The 17766-nt window shown below is 42.0% G+C and overlaps 2 protein-coding genes across 3 annotated transcripts in view; one reads left to right on the top strand and one right to left on the bottom strand.

The window, feature by feature from the left end:
- Nucleotides 1-8865: 8865 nt before the first annotated feature.
- LOC114615586 lies at nt 8866-16411 on the bottom strand. The gene is made up of 3 exons (XM_028761286.1): nt 16060-16411; nt 15419-15470; nt 8866-9234 (listed from the first exon to the last, which is right to left on the bottom strand). Exons 1-3 carry the CDS (start codon nt 16339-16341, stop codon nt 9215-9217), a joined length of 354 nt encoding a protein of 117 aa, XP_028617119.1. The 5' UTR covers nt 16342-16411; the 3' UTR covers nt 8866-9214.
- An 841-nt stretch (nt 16412-17252) lies between these two features.
- Rasal2 (RAS protein activator like 2) overlaps nt 17253-17766 on the top strand; it is a 258472-nt gene continuing 257958 nt past the window's right edge. For both annotated transcript variants that reach the window (XM_028758525.1, XM_028758517.1), the window contains exon 1: nt 17253-17454. In XM_028758525.1, the coding sequence (XP_028614358.1) occupies nt 17253-17454 (202 nt within the window). The remainder of the gene's footprint in view (nt 17455-17766) is intronic.

Genomic DNA, 17766 nt, shown 5'->3' with positions numbered 1-17766 from the left:
TTTCTGTTTTCTGTAGTGCCTAACAAAGTGACAATACACAGTGATTGGTACTTTGTCTTTATTTGCTGACCAAATTAAAATCAGAAGGGCTTGAGATTAAAACAATATAGGAAGGCTTTGCAATGGAAAATGAAGTAAATGATTTTGAGGAGAAGAAAAACTGGTGTTTCCAGGCAACAAATCGTGTGAATTGTATAGACTTTTATATTGTGTTATATAATACTCTGTATAAATATATTAGAAATTAAATGATATTTCAAATCTTTAACAAGATAATAGTGACATAGACAGATAATATTTGCAAAACATTTAATATTATATTTTATTTTATGAGTATAAATAAATATAAATGAATACATAGTTGTAAAGAAATTATAGCATTAACCATACGGATGGTTTATCTGGCTTCCCAAGGTGGTTAAGCTCCTTGTTGCTTAGAGAACTATTAGAGAAGGACTTCCTGTGAAGGAAGTGAGTTTATATTTTCTCTTCAACTATGAGGAGCAACAAGATAGAACATTTAGATCCCTGAATATATCAGTGGGTGAAACAAACCCAAGTAATTTAATATCCTTGTTCTAGTCACATCTGGATGACAAATATCAATGTTGGATCAATTCAAAAGTCATTCAGTTAATTTCTCCATGTCTGCCCTGTTACTTGGCAGCCTGGGGTGACTACTACTTGTTTGAGTGAGCAGCAGTGCGACTCTCTTAAGATTTCTGCCTACTGGCACTGTTCAAGTGCCATTCAAAGGTCTATGTCCTGTGTCTTAGTTACTTTTCTATTGCTGCGATAAAACACCATGACCAAGGCAACTTACAGAAGGAAGGGTTTATCTGGACTTCTGGTTCCAGAGGGGTAACTGTCCATGAGGTGAGTAACTAGCAGGCTTGGTGTCTGGAACAGCAAGGTGAGAGCTCACAGCTTAAACCATGAGCAGGAAGCAGAGAAAGCATGCTGGGGATGGCACTGTGGCTGCCCCCAGTGACACAATTTCTCCAGTAAGGCTACACTTCCTAAACCTTCCCAAATAGCATCACCAACTAGGGACTAAGTATTCAAATACCTAAGTTCAAAGGAGACATTCTCTTTTAAATCACCCTGTGACAGAAATGTCTGATCACACACAGCTGTTTCAAGATCTTGAGAAGTGGACAGGTTGTGACCCACAGAAGGACTCCTGGTCTAAAGATGTGTATTTTATCTCAGTGAGAGATTCTCCAGTATTCTTCAAGAGGCTGATTCTGGCAATTCAAGTATAGTCAGTTTTTCTAGAATCATTTTTGTTCCTTCAAGTTGTGTTAGTAAGTTGGGTCCACCCTTCTAATATTGTCTTTCCTTGACAGGGATGTTTTCTTCAATGACATTATTTTCTTCAGCAGCCTGGCTTCCATTATAAGGAGAAGATAATTAAAGAATTATCTTCTAGACGTATCTACTAGGATGAGATGGGGGATCAGGAAGTGGGTCAGGAGATCTGACATGTATGTTACTTGTTCCTTTTTTTTTTAACCTGAAAAGTTTATTGGTTTGTTTTTAGGCAGAGTCAAAATGTTCCCATATCAAAACAGCCACATCAAGGCAGCCACATGAAGATGTTCCTGGAATCAAAATGACTATATCAAAGCCGTGTGTTAGCAAACCAACTACGACAAAACAGCACCCATCAAAATGGCTGTCTTCCCAAATCAAGAGGCTGTGTCTTCCATTGGTATAGCCTTCACCATATCAAGGGAAATGTGCTCTAGAATATCACTGCTGTCTAAGATAAAAATAAAAGACTGTCTTTCTTATCATTAGTCCTTCTGCTTTTAGCTGGAAACTAGACTTACTCACCAGGTGCTTCGTGACTAAGGCGTCATTCCTTATTCCTAATGACCAACACCTATCATTAAAAGATTAGGAGTTGGTAGGATGGCTCAGCAGATAAACGTATTTGCTGGATAAGCCTGGTGACTTAAGTTCTACTGCCCAGAACCCTCATAAAGGTGGAAAGAGAGAACTGACTCCACAAAGCTGTCCTCTGACCTCCACATATGCACCACGGTAGACCCCCTCCCCCAAGAGGCATATGTGCACATCATACTAATAACACAGGGAAAAAAAATCCTAAAAGTAGGTACAAAATTGCAGGGCCAATCCTGCTTAGCATAGGAATTGTGAAACTCCCATACTAATTTTATAATCATGCTTTTACACTTTGTTCTCATCACAAAGATCTTCTGGAATCATCTACTCAGAATCAGCCAACAAAATTTATGCCAACATGGAGGCAGCCCAGAGCCGCTCACTCACTGCCTCCGAGATTCGTGTTCAGTCACAATCCTGGAAGAACCATTAACACATGCTAAATGCCTTGATCTGATGTTTTATCAGATACCCAGTTAGCTTGCAAAAATCTTCCCTGAAAGGTTTGGTGCAGGAAACTGTTCTCTGTCTCTCTAGCTAAGTAAGCTTAGAGACTGAAGAGACTGTCACACTGAGCAGGTGACATGCAGTGGACACAGATTCCTGGCCCTCACTTAATTGTTGACAGACACTTTCCTGGTTTTTGAGGTATCACAGTTTCTTGGTTTTCGCCTGCCTTACTGGCTGCTTCACCTCAGGCCTTTTTAAGTCTTGTATTTCTGTCTGACCTTTAAATGTTGTAGTATTTTTGCTTCTCAGTCCTGGGTCTTCTTTAAGCATAACTTTTCATAATAGCTCAGAGTTCAGAGATGGTCTCCCAAGATGCCTGTAGAGCATAGCCTCTATCGAAATTTGTTCCCTATCAACTCATTGTGTTGAGTTGCTTCATAGAGTTCACTATGGTGTATAATGCTCTATTTCGCTCTTACCCATTGTGTTCCCTGCTAGAATATCCTCTACAAGAGCAAGAGCCTAGCACTTTTCTTCTTCATTTAGCCTCCAGGGATTAACGTGGCACCTGACTCAAAGTCAGCTCCTGACAAATATTTGCCAGAGACAATGAACTCAGGCTTTTAAAAGAGGAACTCCATTAAGGAGCCTAGAAATTTCCAAACCATTAGAATATGCTGTTATTTAGAAAGATTCCATTCACAACGACCACACATCTGTATATAAATTAAAAGGAATGCTATCTCAGGGTAAGAACTTGGGAACATGTTGAGACTTCACTTGGATATAATTGTATCCAACTTACTACTTAGATGGTTTCAATCTGAGCATCTGAACACTGGAGTTACCGTCCATCTGGTTCAGGGATTGGTCATCAAAACTAAAGGTGTTCTTTTATATACAACTTTCTCATAAAACAAATCTAGTTGAGAAGAAATAATCATGTGGATTGAAATGATCACTATCAAGGAAAGAAGCAATATAGATCACAAAATCATTTTACCTAAGACATGATTGGACAATCTGGGAAGAAGACAGGCCAGGAAGTGTGGGAGAGAAGGCTGAGCAAAATGCCAGGAGGCTTTCACTTAGCTTGGTGGAAATAGAACAAGGAAATCATGTTTTCAGTTTTAAATTGGATGCTGAAGAGCCCTGCATATTTGCCACAGAGCCCCCTGTCACTGCTGAATGGCAAACACTATCTTTGAATTTCCAGGAAGTGCCTACCACACACAGCTGCCTCTCCTGCATTTGGGGTGGGAAATCAAGGAGGGGCTGTAACTCAACTTTGGGTCAGTGCCAAAAGAAGATAAAGGAACAGCTGCAAGATACTGAGCGAGGAATGGGAACTCAGCAGAGGCAGAACGCGAATCCCGAGGCTGCCATAAACATGGGCAGCTCAGAAGCATTGCCTAGAGTTTGAGGGAGAGCACTGACTTTCCTTGGAGACATGCAATGGGTTTTCTAGATACATTCATGTCAAGTTTACAGTGAATCCTCTGACAGTGTGAGTCTGCTGGTGCTCTCAATCACTCTGTAACAGGGCAGTAATGAAAACTGCATGAGGGTGGCACGTGCTATAGACTACATTATTATCTAGACATTGAAATTGAATCCCCTGTGTATAAGGAACTCGTTTGGGGGAGGTAATCGGTCATGACAGAGAAGCCCTCATAAATGGCATTAGTGCCCCTGTAAAAAGGACTTAAGAAATCCTCCTGCCATGTGCAGATACAGTACCACAGATTCATCTGTAACCAGAAACGGAGTCCTAGCTTGACCAGAACTGAAACAGGCTGACACCCTCCTTCAGGACTTAGTGCCTCCAGACTTGTGAAAACCCAATTTCCATTATATATAAGTTATCTAGTCAATAGTACTTTGGTCTAACAACATGAATTGACTTTCTCCTATCCACACTGTACCTTGCTTTCCATTTTCCAATATGATTCTGTAGTCTAGCCCTAGACTTTGCTACCTATGATGGTTTGAATATTCATGGTCTCCATAAGCTCAGATGTTTGAATATTTGATCCCAGTTAGTGGCACTGTTTGGGTAGGCTTAGAAGTATGGCCTTGCTGGAGGAAGATGTTCCTGGGGGTGGGGCTTTGAGTTTTCATAGCCACATGCTATTCCCAGTTCTTTCTCTCTGCTACATGCTTGAGGTTAAAGATGTGGTCCTCTCTGCTTTTTTTGCTCCAGCTACCATACCTGCTACTTGCTACCATCATTTTCTTTTCATGGTCTCTTATCATCCTGGAACCATAAGCCAAATAAACCTCTCCTTCTATATGTTTTCTTGGACATACAAAGTTAATAATATACAACTCATATTAATAGGTCACTGTTTGGCATCTTAAAAATTACACTTTATTTTGTGTTTTTGTGTGTAGGTATATGTGCATACCATAGCATGTGTGTGGTGGTCAAAGGACATCATGCAGGAGTCTCCTCCACCAGGTGGGTCCCCAGGAATGGAACTCAGATCATTAAGACTTAGCAGCAAGCTCCTTTACCCACTGAATCATCTCTTCAAGACCGAGGTTCTAGAAATTTAAGCATGAATAAACTCAATTTCTCCTTTTGCTGAATTACAGTTCAGTGGGGACATACAAACAGACAATTGCAGCGGAATACAGTAAGTGCAAACTATAAAAATAATAATGGCTTTTATGAGATCATTAAAGAGAAGCACTTAGCGAAGTTCTCAGAAGCGGGTCAGTTTTTTAATAAACTGACAGGTGAGTCAGATCTTAAAGGACGTGAAGAGTTAAGCAGAGAGAGGGAGGCAAGCTAGAATGGGGCTGGAGGCAGGAGGAGGAGACAAAAGGGGAGACATACCTAGAAAGGACAGATTTCTATGCAAATGAGTGGAAAGAAAAACCAGACTATCTAGGGGACAGCAGCAGGCTTGAGTTGTTAGAGACAAGGTTAAGCTGTAAGAGCAGAGAAGATGTCTAGGTTAGATGATGGCACACTCAATCTAATATTAAAGGCATCCACCATCTTGTCTGCCACACGCAGCTGGGAAAGGGGTTTAGGTCAAAAAGGAGCATGACAAGATCAGAGGTTTAAATTAGTTACTTCGTTGTCTAAAGAATAGTTACTAGCAGGTTATAGTTGCATCCATATTGCATGAAGAAAACCAGAGCATCTTTGTCAGCTCATTGTTCTAGTTCAGGTGAAAGCTGAAGGAAGCCTTAACTGAGGCATGGATAGTGAAGAACAGAGACAGGGACAGCTTTGTCACTGGCAACAGGATGAGATGGAGGAGACTATCAAAGGGGTCCTTCCCGGATAACAAGAATGGGTAATGGGATTACAGGTTAAGATCATGTTAACGTGAGGAAGGTGTGTGTTCAGTGGAGGAAATGATCTCCATCCTACATTGTTAAGTTCCAAATCACATTTAGATGAGCCAGAACAAGACTGAAAAATCTAGAATAGAGAGGAGAGATGCAGACTAAAGGCATAGCACTGGAATTCATCTTCATACAAGTAATACTGAAATACCAAGGGCACCTCAGATCATGTGGGGAACATCCGTGAGGTGAGAAGAGTAGTCAAGGAGAATTCCAGGGTGAAGGTAAGAACATAAAGAACTTAGAGATATATGAGAGTATGATGTCAGAATACTGAGAGTGAGAGAGAAAATACACACACACACACACACAGAGAGAGAGAGAGGGAGAGAGAGAGAGAGAGAGAGAGAGAGAGAGAGAGAGAGAGAGAGAGAGAAAGAATATCTCCTCTTTTTGTCCAGGCTTACCTCAAATTCCTGGCCTCAAGCAAACCTGGCATCGACCTTCTCTGCCTTGGCTATAGGTAGCACTACTATATCTAACTTTGTCTTCGTTAAGGTTTCTATTGTTGTGAAACATTATGACCAAAAGCAAGCTGGGGAGGAAAGGTCTATTTGGCTTACATTTCCACAGCCCTGTTCATCATTGAAGGAAGTCAGGACAGAAACTCAGAGCAGGAACCTGGAGGCAGGAGCTGATGCAGAGGCCATGGAGGGATGCTGCTTACTAGCTTGCTTCCCCTGACTTGTTCAGCCTGCTTTCTTATCGAACTCAGGACCACTAGCTCAGGATGGCCCCACCCACAATAGGCTGAGCCCTTCCCCATCAATCACTAATTAAGAAAACGCCTTACAGCTGGATCTTATGAAGGCATTTTCTCAATAGAGGTTCCCTCCTTTCAGATACCTCTAGTTTGTTTGCCAAGTCGACATAAGACCAGCCTGCACAAGCTTCAAGAATAGATTTTAAGGAGGTGATCAATTATGCTAAATGTAATGCAGGGTGTGGTAATATAGAGCCGAAAGACTTAAAATGTATCTACTTAAATATCATTTTGACAGCTGAAGGCAACTCCCTTGACTCCTAGGAAGAATATTCAAACAAAATAAGGGCAGTGCCTGAAGAGGAAATTATTGACACATATAAATATAGAGACATTAAAACTAAAGAAAGTACTCATTGAAAATACAATATTATTAAGGAGGGTTTAAATTCCAGAACTGAATGACATTTATTTTTGAAATCTATTAATGTCACCCACTGACATTAAATTGAGGGAGAAAATTAAATGGTTATCTCAACAAATATGGGGGGGGAACCCAGTAATATTTAACACTCATTTTTTTTATTTTAAATGTTTCTTAGAAATCTAGAAATATAGTGGACCATCTGAATATATTTAAAAGCTAGAGCAGATACTGCAAAATAAGAAATATTCTCTGCTCAAAGCCAGGAACAAGATATAGACATAATTCTTCAACATGGCTCTGGACTTTGTGACCATTGCAGTAAGACAAGAAACAAAAGGTACAGATATTGAAACTAAGGAACAAAAATAAACATTATATGCAGATAATAAAATTTTCTCTATATAGTATATTTGAGACAATCCTTTACTATTGCATGGTTATACAAGTTTTTAAATGTTGATAGACCCAAAATCAATAATCAAAATTCACTAGTTTCAGTACAGTTGCAATAACTAATTTGAAAATATAATAACACCATCTAGTTATAACAAAAGCAATAATTTGCCAGAAACAAATCTAGCAAAAATGTTGAACATAGACATACAGTTACACACACACACACACACACACACACACACACACACACAGAATATTTAGCCAAAGTAGAACAAAATTGGTTTGAAAGAAAATTGATAAGAGCTGGAGACATATATATACATACTATATATATATGAATGAAAGACAAAAGGGAACTATTTGGGAGAAGAAAGGGATAGCAGTAAAAAGTAGAGGGAGACAAGAATATTTATATACATTCCTGAAAATATAATGAAGTATATTATTTTGTACCATTATCTGGAAATAATAATAAAAAACTCAAGAGATTAGGCTATAGTCAGTATATAGGGGATTTTTTTTAATAAATCACAGAAAAAGACAAAATTGCAATTGAAAAACAATCAGCAAAGAATGCTACTAGGTATTCAAAATACAAATAAATATTGAATAGACAAGAGCACATCAAAAGGAAAATGTAAATTTTTAAGTTGAATTGCTTTTCATGTATATTATTTTTAAGGCTTATTTATGTGTGAGTATTCTGTCTTTATGGACACCAGATGAGTCTATTACATCGGATCCTATTACAGATGGTTGTGAGCTACCATGTGGTTATTGAGAAATGAACTTAGGACCTCTAGAAGAGCAGACAGTGCCCCTTTCTGCTGAGCCTTGTCTCCACCCATATATTCTTGAGAATCTAAAAAAATTGAAAAACAAAAACAAATGGATATTGCTAAATATTGGCATGGTGTGAAGAAGAAACTCAGCTCCTGTAACTTGAGACAGCTACACTGGAGAGAAATCCATCAGTATTTTGTGGCATTTGATATATGAAACTGTACAATATGTCAACTCACTTGAGACATATGGTAATGTCAATCTATGAATAATGAGAAGTGGTTTAATGATATTGTTTGTGATAGAAAGTGGAAACTCAGTAGTAGACTGCATAAGTGAATGGTGAATTCTTCTGATTTTACATATATTTATCAGTTAAAATAATCAGATTGGGCCCACAAGTAATAACATAACCCTTGAGAATATAATACTACACACAAAAGGTAACTACCAGGATATGTTTCATACATGTGTGGAAGAAACGAATACCAACATTAGAACAGCAACAACATCTTGGTCGCTAGAAGCAAAAGAGGTTGGCTGGAGTATCAAGGGGATTTCAACTTTAACATCTTATTTATTTTTAAAATATTTGAAGAAGGTGGGTAGGGAGGCGGTATGGGATGGGGAACAGTCAGAGAGTGGACCAGGAGGGGAATAAAATTTGGAGTGTAAAAAAAAATAAATAAATAAAAATAAATTAAAGAAAGAGAGACACCAGAAAGAAAGGAGGTGATGGAGCCAATAAATACCATCTGGTCTTTGAAGTTTAGAGGAAAAAAGAAAAAAGAGGGATTGATGGTAGCTTCAGGAAGACACTGGGAGAGCAGAGTTACTCAACCAACACTTTTTATTATAAGTTTGTCATAGTAACGAACTCGTTTATTGTAGGTCAGGGCTGCTCACACGGTAGCACTTCTACTGGTCTTTCATTTCCTTCAGTCCCTGATGGCTGATTTGACTGTGACAGTGGAAGTGGTGTTGTAAATCCTGGACCCACCAGCCATTGTTGTTGTGAAGGAACCACAGTGCCAGATGACAGTGGCCTACGTCATCATCTCTGTCTTGCCACAGAGGATCCTGGTGTGCTGGTTGATTTCAATTTTTGTCACCAGTTTTTGGAGAGAGGCACCACAATGATCCAGACCTTCTTGGTGCTTTTAGTCCTGTCAGTGATTGACCTAGGCCTGATCTTGGAGAGCTATAATGACAATTTTAACAGAAAGAAAAGTTAAAAGAATTATACTGTGGATACCCGTGTACCTACCACCTACATTCCCTAAATAGCTTTTGGCTTTATTTGGTTTATTACATATCCATCCATCCATCCATCCATCCATCCATCCATCCATCCATCCAAGTACAGTTTTGAGTATCTGTGGACTGCATTGGTATGAAGCTTTTTGGTAAGATGGAGGAAATGGACACAGATTCAAAGAAGGAACCATTATTGGAAGCATAAGGGAAGAGACAATGCTTGTTTAAAACTTGAGAGAAGTAGGAAGGATCAACCTCTAGGGGTAAAAACGGAGACAAAAGATGGGAGAGGTATGGGAGACTGAAGGAGATCTTGCTTGGTGACCTTAATTTTTATTGTAGAAGTAAGAGGTAGAGACATTTGTTGAAGATGAGAACTGAGTAGGTCTAGAAGACAGAGGCATACATGAGATATATTCACTGGGGAAAACAGGATGGTGAATATCAATGAGAACCAAAGGACTGGTGGGATGTTGAGCTTGAACCTACAGCAGCAGCATCGTTGGAGTTGGTGTCAATACATTTGCTTTGTATTATCTGTGTATCTCCTTTCCCCCGTGACCTACTCCAATCTGCTTTAGTCATCTGTTGCTTTCTAGACTACACTGTCTGGCCATAATATCTCAGGAGAGTCAAATTCCAAAGTCATTTTCTGACCACTTGCTTCTAACCTCCAGTCTTGTGCTGCAGAGGATGTCTTTTTGAGATCAAAAGACCAAATGACCACTACCGCCATAACTGACTTATAACCGATATATTGACATCCTTCTACAAGAGACAAAGGGAAAATAGGTCATTATGAGCTACATATATTGGCTAGTTATTATGATATTGTTCTCAAGGGTACCAAAAAGACAATGGAATCATGTTTCAAAAAAAAAAAAATCTCTCCTTCAGTGTCACTGGGGTCTGACTTTTTAAATTTCTTTTTTCTTTCATCTTCTTCTTTTTTAAAAGATTTATCTATTTATTTTATGTATGTCAGTACATAGTTGCTCCCTTCAGATACACCAGAAGAGGACATCGGATTCCATTACAGACAGTTGTGAGCCACCATGTGGTTGCTGGGAATTGAACTCAGGACCTCTCAAAGAACAGTCAGTGTGCTTAACCACTGAGCCATCTCTCCAGCCCAGATTTTTTAAAATTTCTTTATTTTTCTTTCGTTAGCCCCCCCCCCCCAAAAAAAAAAACCCATCAGAACTACAAAGCTAAAGAAGTAGTCATTTTGTTTTGCCAGAGTGAAGTATCTTGGTGTCTGTGGTTACTAGAATCACTAATTTGCTAGGTATGACATGACATTGTGTAAATTAATAGATGTTGTTACTCTGTATTCCCAACAGAGTTGTATCATTCAACAGATGTGTGTAGGGGCATTAAAAACAAAACAAAACCAACCCACAACAATTTAAGTTTTATATTTGTTGTCTCTGGAGCAGCTTCTGTAGTTGTCATCTCTGCAGAGGGGGAAACCTAACTTTGTTGTTTTTCTGACACTTTGTCATTTATTTTTAAATTACACAGGGTGGGGTTGGGCACCTTATTATTTCCAGTGCTTAAGATCTTAAGAGATTTTAATTAGACCCTGAAGTCAGAGGCCATTGTGCTTCCCTCTGTTTTTATTCCTTTTGAATTCCTAAAGTTGAATGCTGAGGTGAGGTCATAATTTTGAAGGCGTTTCTGCCAAGAAGAAGTCACTGGTGGAGAGCTGTTTGTCTCTGGCATGTTCCATGGCTTTTCTAAACAACAGTGTCAGCGGCTGCTACAAGCAGTGGCTTTCTCTTAGGGCACTCAGACAAAAGGGTTCTCTGGCGGTTTTCCTTCCTTCCTTCCTCTTCTCCACCCCCTCCCTTCCTTCCTTCCCCTTTGTCCTGATTCCTACCTAAGATCAGGGAGTCTCTGTGTTTTAATCATTATCAAATGTTGCTGTGAGGCCCCAGCTTCCTTACTTACATTTACTTTCTTTACTCGAGCTGCTTCCAAACACAACTTATAATTCAGCTTTGGTTTTCATACATCTTCTACCAAGAATGCAAGAGAGAGAGGCAGCTACCTAAGCACTTGAGACTGGCCGTCTCATGCTCTAGAACAAAGGGATTAAGAAAGTAGAGAAATAACAGTTCCTTTAAAACTCAGAACCCTTTTAGGAAGCAAGGAATGCATGTTTCTTTTATTACATTAGGTTGTGCTTACAAGCCAGGATGCAGGATGCTATCTTGATGAGGGACAGACAAGGTTGAAAAGGGGACATACTGAGCAACGAGCAACAGCTGAGAGCTACAAAGATAGGGCTGTGCTCATGTATAAATAGAAATGTTGCTGTTGCCCTGATGAATCAGACCAGATGTTTCTCTGATGTCTCTGTTTGGTCCTTTGGTTAAAAAAAAAAGTATAATTTTGCTAAAATTATATGTGGGGCCAGGAATGTGGCACGAATGCATTAAGCTTAAATAATATGCAAAAGAGTAAAATTGTTTTATAGAGAAAACCTTTTTATAAATGAGAAAAGTAACTATTTAGAAAGGGACAGGAAAAGGTAGGAAGCAAGTCTTTAACTGGTGAGTTTGAGACTCAGATGATTCAAATTTGACTTTTTCCTAGGTCTCTAGTTATATGAGCTTGGGCAAGTCAAGTCATTCTTCAGGGTCTAGGTGTGTTCATTCCAATTCATTTTCAAGATAGGATCTCAATATTTCTCAGGTTAGTCTCTAACTTAGGTGATTTTCCAGTCTTAGACTCCTCAGTAGCTGGGACTATAGGCATTAACTCTTATACTTAGCAAGGGATGCTTAGTTTCAACTGAGGAGGGGCAGGACAGAGAATGAAAGGAATGACTGGACTGATTAAACTCACTTTAAATGTCTTTTGCAGTCCCACATGTCTAAGAACAACACAAGGTTTTCATTTTCCCATAATCTACTTCCTTGCTTCCTGGTTTTTGATATCATTGGAAGGATGACACGAGACGTTTATAACCTAATTGTGGGCATTAAGGACTGTACCACAATATTTATTGTGTTGATCCCAGAAGTGAAGCAGGAACAAATGATACGGGAAGCTGGGGGTCACTGACAGCTTGGAGAATAAGGAAGGGCTTGATTAAGGCCATTGGCATTTGAAGGAGTTGCTTCTCTGCAGTTAGGAGTAAAGAAACAGCTAGGTAGTTTTGGGAGTGAGCTATGCATATGGGTAAGGGTTGGGGGTGGGGACTGGGATCATACTTGAATGGTCCTTTTAAACATGGGATGGCTCAGCATTTTTCTTTTCTTTTGTAGGCACCAAAGGACTTTATAATAAAAGTTAGTTTTAGATGTGATCTGGTCTGAACTATGCTTTATGATAAATCACCTATAAGGAAGGTAAGATAAAACTGGAAGCAGAAAGTCCTCAGATGAAAGAGGACAGCAAATCAGGTCTGCCATGGGAGGGTATACATGACTGGATTTCTGTGAGTCTGAAGTAGGATCTACTAGCTCTTTTACAATAAATTAGAGATGGGGAAGCTGTTTGGGTGAGGGAAACAGGGAACACAAAGAGGTTTGTGAAGCACTGAGTCTGAAGTCTAGGAAATGCCATCTTGGTGGATGTATTCGACATTTATAAACTCCTGATTGGACCTCAGCATTGCAGATGGGTTGGAGATAGGTATCCTAAACTAAACATTATTCAGATGATACTATAGTCACAGAAGTGCGATTGGAGATCTAGAGGAAGGCTGAAAACTTCCCTGTATTACCCATATTGTACAACGCAATCAGGAAAGTGCTAAGCCCCTATACACAAGAAGGAAGGGAGTGCAGGAAAGAAGTGTTGATGTGCACAGCTGACAAGCTGACAAGGTGACTTCCTGACTCCCTGTTTATAGGATTATCTGCTGAGAGAAAGGGGGAGGGCACCTACATAGGCTATAAAGAAATGGGTGGGATGGCCTGAAGTGTGTGCAGTTTCTGATAAAGGCAAGGGGGAAGACAATCAAACACACACTCGGTCTTTAAGTTGTGACAGCCAAGGCTCAAACTTTCCTCTGGATTTAAGATTAGTGATGCAGACTCACAAGCAGTGACCTCTTTGTCTTTTAGAAGTCTCAGATTGCTCCTAGATTTTGATTTTTAGACCATCAACTAGGTTACTCCTCCCTTCAACCCTCACATCTTTCCATAGGTTCCTAATTTCAGTTCCCACTTCCCTAGTTGTTGGGTTTGACTGATTTTGGGGGCCAGGAGGACCAACCACTGTGCACATGTTAAACATCTTTAAAGTTCCAGAGCAGAGGGGAAAAACAGGTGGGAGACCACAGGTAAGGAGATGAACCTCCAGCTCTTTCATAGTTCACACATCAAGGTCTGTCTGCAAACTAAGATTTTTATCATGCAGAAGTCTGTTTTTGCTTTAAGCTCTGGGATCAGACTGCAGAGATACCACAGGTAGAAATGCAGGTGGCACTAACAAACTTGAGCAACACAAACCGGTTTATAACCTTTTGTTTTTGTTTTACTATATTATTTTTCTTATGATAAACATTACAGAAAAAAACCTCTTTTCTCACAAATATTAGAACAACTCCACGTGCTGCAAAACCATTTTTTTTTTTTTTAGACAAGATTTCTCTGTATAGCTCTAGCTGTCCTGGAACTCAGTCTGTAGACCATGCCTGCCTCTGCCTCCCAAGTGCTAGGATTAAAGGCATGCGCCACTACTGCCCAGACCAAAAATACTTAAGAAGGCAGATTTATTAATAAAGTAAGCTGGGCAGTGGTGGCATAAGCCATTAATCCTAGTACTCTGGAGGCAGAGGTAGGTGGATCTCTGTGAGTCTGAGGCCAGTATGGTCTATGGAGTAAGTTCCAGGACAGCCAAAACTATACGGAGAAACCCTGCTTCACCCCCACCTTGCCCTGCCCCCATTTAGGCTACTAATAGTTTCTTGTTTGTATTTATTCAGAGACTCAAGTAGCCAGGCTGGTCTCTAAATCTCTATGTACCTAAGGGTGACCTGGACTCCTGATCCTCTTGCTTCTACCTCCCAGTAGGGATTATAGGCAGATGCCATCCTTTCCTGTAGAAGGCTAGCGTGTTTTTAACTATGTTATCTTCAGAAAGACTGTTTAATAGTACTTTGTGATTCATTATTTTTCCATTGGCTAAAGACTAGTTTTAAAATTCTGTTTCTGTTACAGAGTTCTTTATTCTCCATGTTGTGAAAGTATTTTCCTTTAAAGCTAGAGACATTAGATATATTCCAGACGTATGTTATTTAGGTAACTGGATGATGGCATGTAGCTAGTATGAGCTCAGGATGCCACAGTGAAGCAGTGACCAGCGTTTTAGTGGTCTGGATGGAAACAGACGTTATCAAGGAAGCAGGGTTACAGGGAGTCTGACGAGCTTGTCCCTTAAGATATATGATGATACTGAGAGCAATGTTTGGAAAACCTTTTGTCCCTTCATTTTACATACCACTCCTAATGCTGCTTTGGAGAAAATAGCTTGGGTAAATACATCCATATATGTGAGTAGAAATTTGGATTTGTATGACTGATGTCCATATTCACTTACTCTTTGAGGCATCAACAATAATACAATCCAAATGAAGATACTATGCTAAGAGTTTTCTCTCTCTCCTTCCCTCCTCTACTGCAAAAGAGCAATGCCCCTTCAAAGACCTTTACAAATTGGAGATGAGCTGGGTATGGTGGCAGACACCTTTAATCCCAGCATTTGGGAGTCAGAGGTAGGACGATCTCGTTGAGCTCGGAGCCAGGCTGGTCTACAAAGCATGTTCCAGGATAACCAGGGCTGGTACACAGAGGGACCCTGTTTTGAAACTAAACCAAAGGAAGGAAGGAAGGGAGGGAGGGAGGGAGGGAGGGAGGGAGGGAGGGAGGGAGGAAGAAAGGAAACACTAGATTTGCTTAGGGCTGAGTCCTGTAACTTCTAGCTTCAACACCTTTCATTTACTAAAACTGGACAGTTAACTATGCAGTCAGATAGCTAGCAAGTGGACTTCTATACACTAGGAAGGATTACTCCACTACATTGCCAAGCAATAGATTAACAAATCTAATCACAGAGTTCTTGGAGGATCAAAGTTGAAGAAATCAGTATCATTGAGAGCTTGTAAGATGTACCTGTTGCACTGGTGGCTGCTTTGTCAGGTAACCTGGACTGTCTTGTTTGCACCTGTTAAACAAGAGGAAGGGTAAGCCGATCTTTAAGGTCACTTTTTGTTTTAAAATGCTATTACTCTATGTAAAACTTGGGAGAAAATTATAAAATGCATGTTCTAATTCCTACAAAGTACAAAAAACACATGAAAATGCCCCAAACCTAGAAAATCAGATTGACCTCTTATAGAAATTCTAAGTGAGAGAAATGAGGGCTGGGGTGGGTTGGGATACAAAACAAAAACCCTCCCCCAAAAGATTTTTTAGCATCATCTAATTATGAAAAACTCCTGATTGGTTTGAAGTAGCCATGTTCATGAATTGTTGAAAAATCTATAATTTGTCAATACAATTTAAATTGATAAATTTCTATCCAAAATTATTATTTTGCCTGCAATCTCTGAAATCTGGATCGGTGAATCTCGCTTTGGGTGGGCACAAAATGAAGCCAACGTTAAGGAGGAAGACAGTTTACACATAGACCAAAAATAAAACACAAGTGACATTGTTAGAAGAAAAAAGAAGCCAACAGATTGCACAAAGATCAAAGGCAAAAAAGAGAAGCTTGTTTGGTTAATGCTGGGGCTTTGGGGCATTTCATGTACTTGCGGGGCTCGTCCATCCATCCACACCACACATCGTAGCCATGCTATTCTAAACTGATGATAAATCCAGCTCCAGGGCGGACAGGGCGCAAAGCCGGGATCTCGCACTGATCTTAGAGTCCGGGACCCAGGGCCAGATCTCCCTTCTGGAAGAACGACGGCGTTTCCTCCAAGGTAACTGTTAGATAAAGCAGCGTCTTCATGCTCTTCGTCCAAGAAAGAAGCATTCGTCCAGAAATCAACAGGAAAGGGACTAAGAAAAAAGGGAAGCGCCTTTCCCATCTTTTTAAATTTCCCGCACCCCCTTTTCTCTCCGCCTTCCCACACTGTCTCAGCTTCCAGCAGCAGCTCAAGGATGCCGCACCGAGAGGCGGTCCGACCGGGACAGTCTTAGGAAAGTAGGCGGGCCTGGCCCGATGAGTATTTCGGTGCCCGATTTTTGCTGTCTTCGGCGGCAGTTCCTCCTCCGCTCGGTTACTGGATTGCACACGCGGCCGTGCGCTCGGCTCTCGATTGCTTCGGCCTATCACCCTGGGATGCCGCCTGCCGCCGCCGCCAGCGCCGCGGCTGCCGGGCTTGTGGGTTTCTCAGAGGAGCGCGAGCCGGGGCCCGAGCAGCGGCCGGAGCGGCGGCCTGAGAGTTAGCGGGCCGGCCTGCGCGTCGAGCAGGAGCAAGCGGACGCCAGGCGGACAGAAGCCAAGCCGGGCGCGCCCCTCAGGCTGAGGGAGCCGGCGCTTTGAGCCCCTGAGGCGACGGCGGCGGGAGCCGGTCAGAGGGGGCGGCCCCTGGCGGCGACGCCCCCGAGCCCAGCCCTGCCCGGCCGCGCTCCATCCTCAGCCTGAGCCCGGGCCGGCCGCGAACGCGCCCGCGGGGGCTGAGCAGGGCTGCGTGGGGGCGGGAGGTGAGCCCGCGCTCCTCGGTGCTCCGCGTCCGCTCAGGACCCGCACCTGAGCCGGGACCCGCCTCCGCTCCGGACCACGCTGGACCCGCCTCCCGGCCCCGGTCCCACCCTCCGCTTGCAGGTGGGCTGCGGCGCCCGGCCCTCAGGCGGTGGGCGGTGGGGAAGGAGGTGAGCGGCGTCCGCGCCCGCAGCCGTTCGGGTGCTAGTGGCCGCGCCGTCGTCCCTTTCCCGCAGCCAGGGAGCCCGCCCCGCCGCCGCCGCCGCCGCCGCCGCCTGCTCCCTCTGGGACACCATGGAGCTCTCTCCGTCGTCCGGAGGAGCCGCGGAGGCGCTGTCGTGGCCGGAGATGTTCTCGGGACTGGAGTCTGACTCGCCGCTGCCCCCGGAGGATCTGGACGCGGTCGTCCCAGTCAGCGGAGCAGTGGCCGGTGGCATGCTGGATCGGATCCTTCTGGAGTCAGTGTGCCAGCAGCAGAGCTGGGTCCGGGTGTTCGGTAAGGATCACAAGTCGTCTGCCTCAGAGGCTGTCGTTTCTTATATTTCCTTCGACTCCAATGCATTCTTAGTCCCCATCTATCCCAGGTCAACTGTCCACATCCCTTTTTGTTGCAGGAAATGCTTTTTGACAAGTTTATCTAACATAGCGCCTGGTTATGTGACTCAGTAGGCTCTTTGGACCTCTTGAGATATCCACAGTAAGTTTATAGACTTGAGCTATCCGGACGTGATTCTTTGGTGATTAATTAAAGGCACTTGCTACTGAGTATTCAGGAAGATAGGATGAACAAGGCACAAAACCAAGTGAA

The sequence above is a fragment of the Grammomys surdaster genome, unplaced genomic scaffold, assembly GCF_004785775.1.
Source record: "Grammomys surdaster isolate TR1022 unplaced genomic scaffold, NIH_TR_1.0 130, whole genome shotgun sequence".
NCBI classification, from domain to species: Eukaryota; Metazoa; Chordata; class Mammalia; order Rodentia; family Muridae; genus Grammomys; species Grammomys surdaster.
This window is presented reverse-complemented; position numbering and strand designations above follow the sequence as displayed.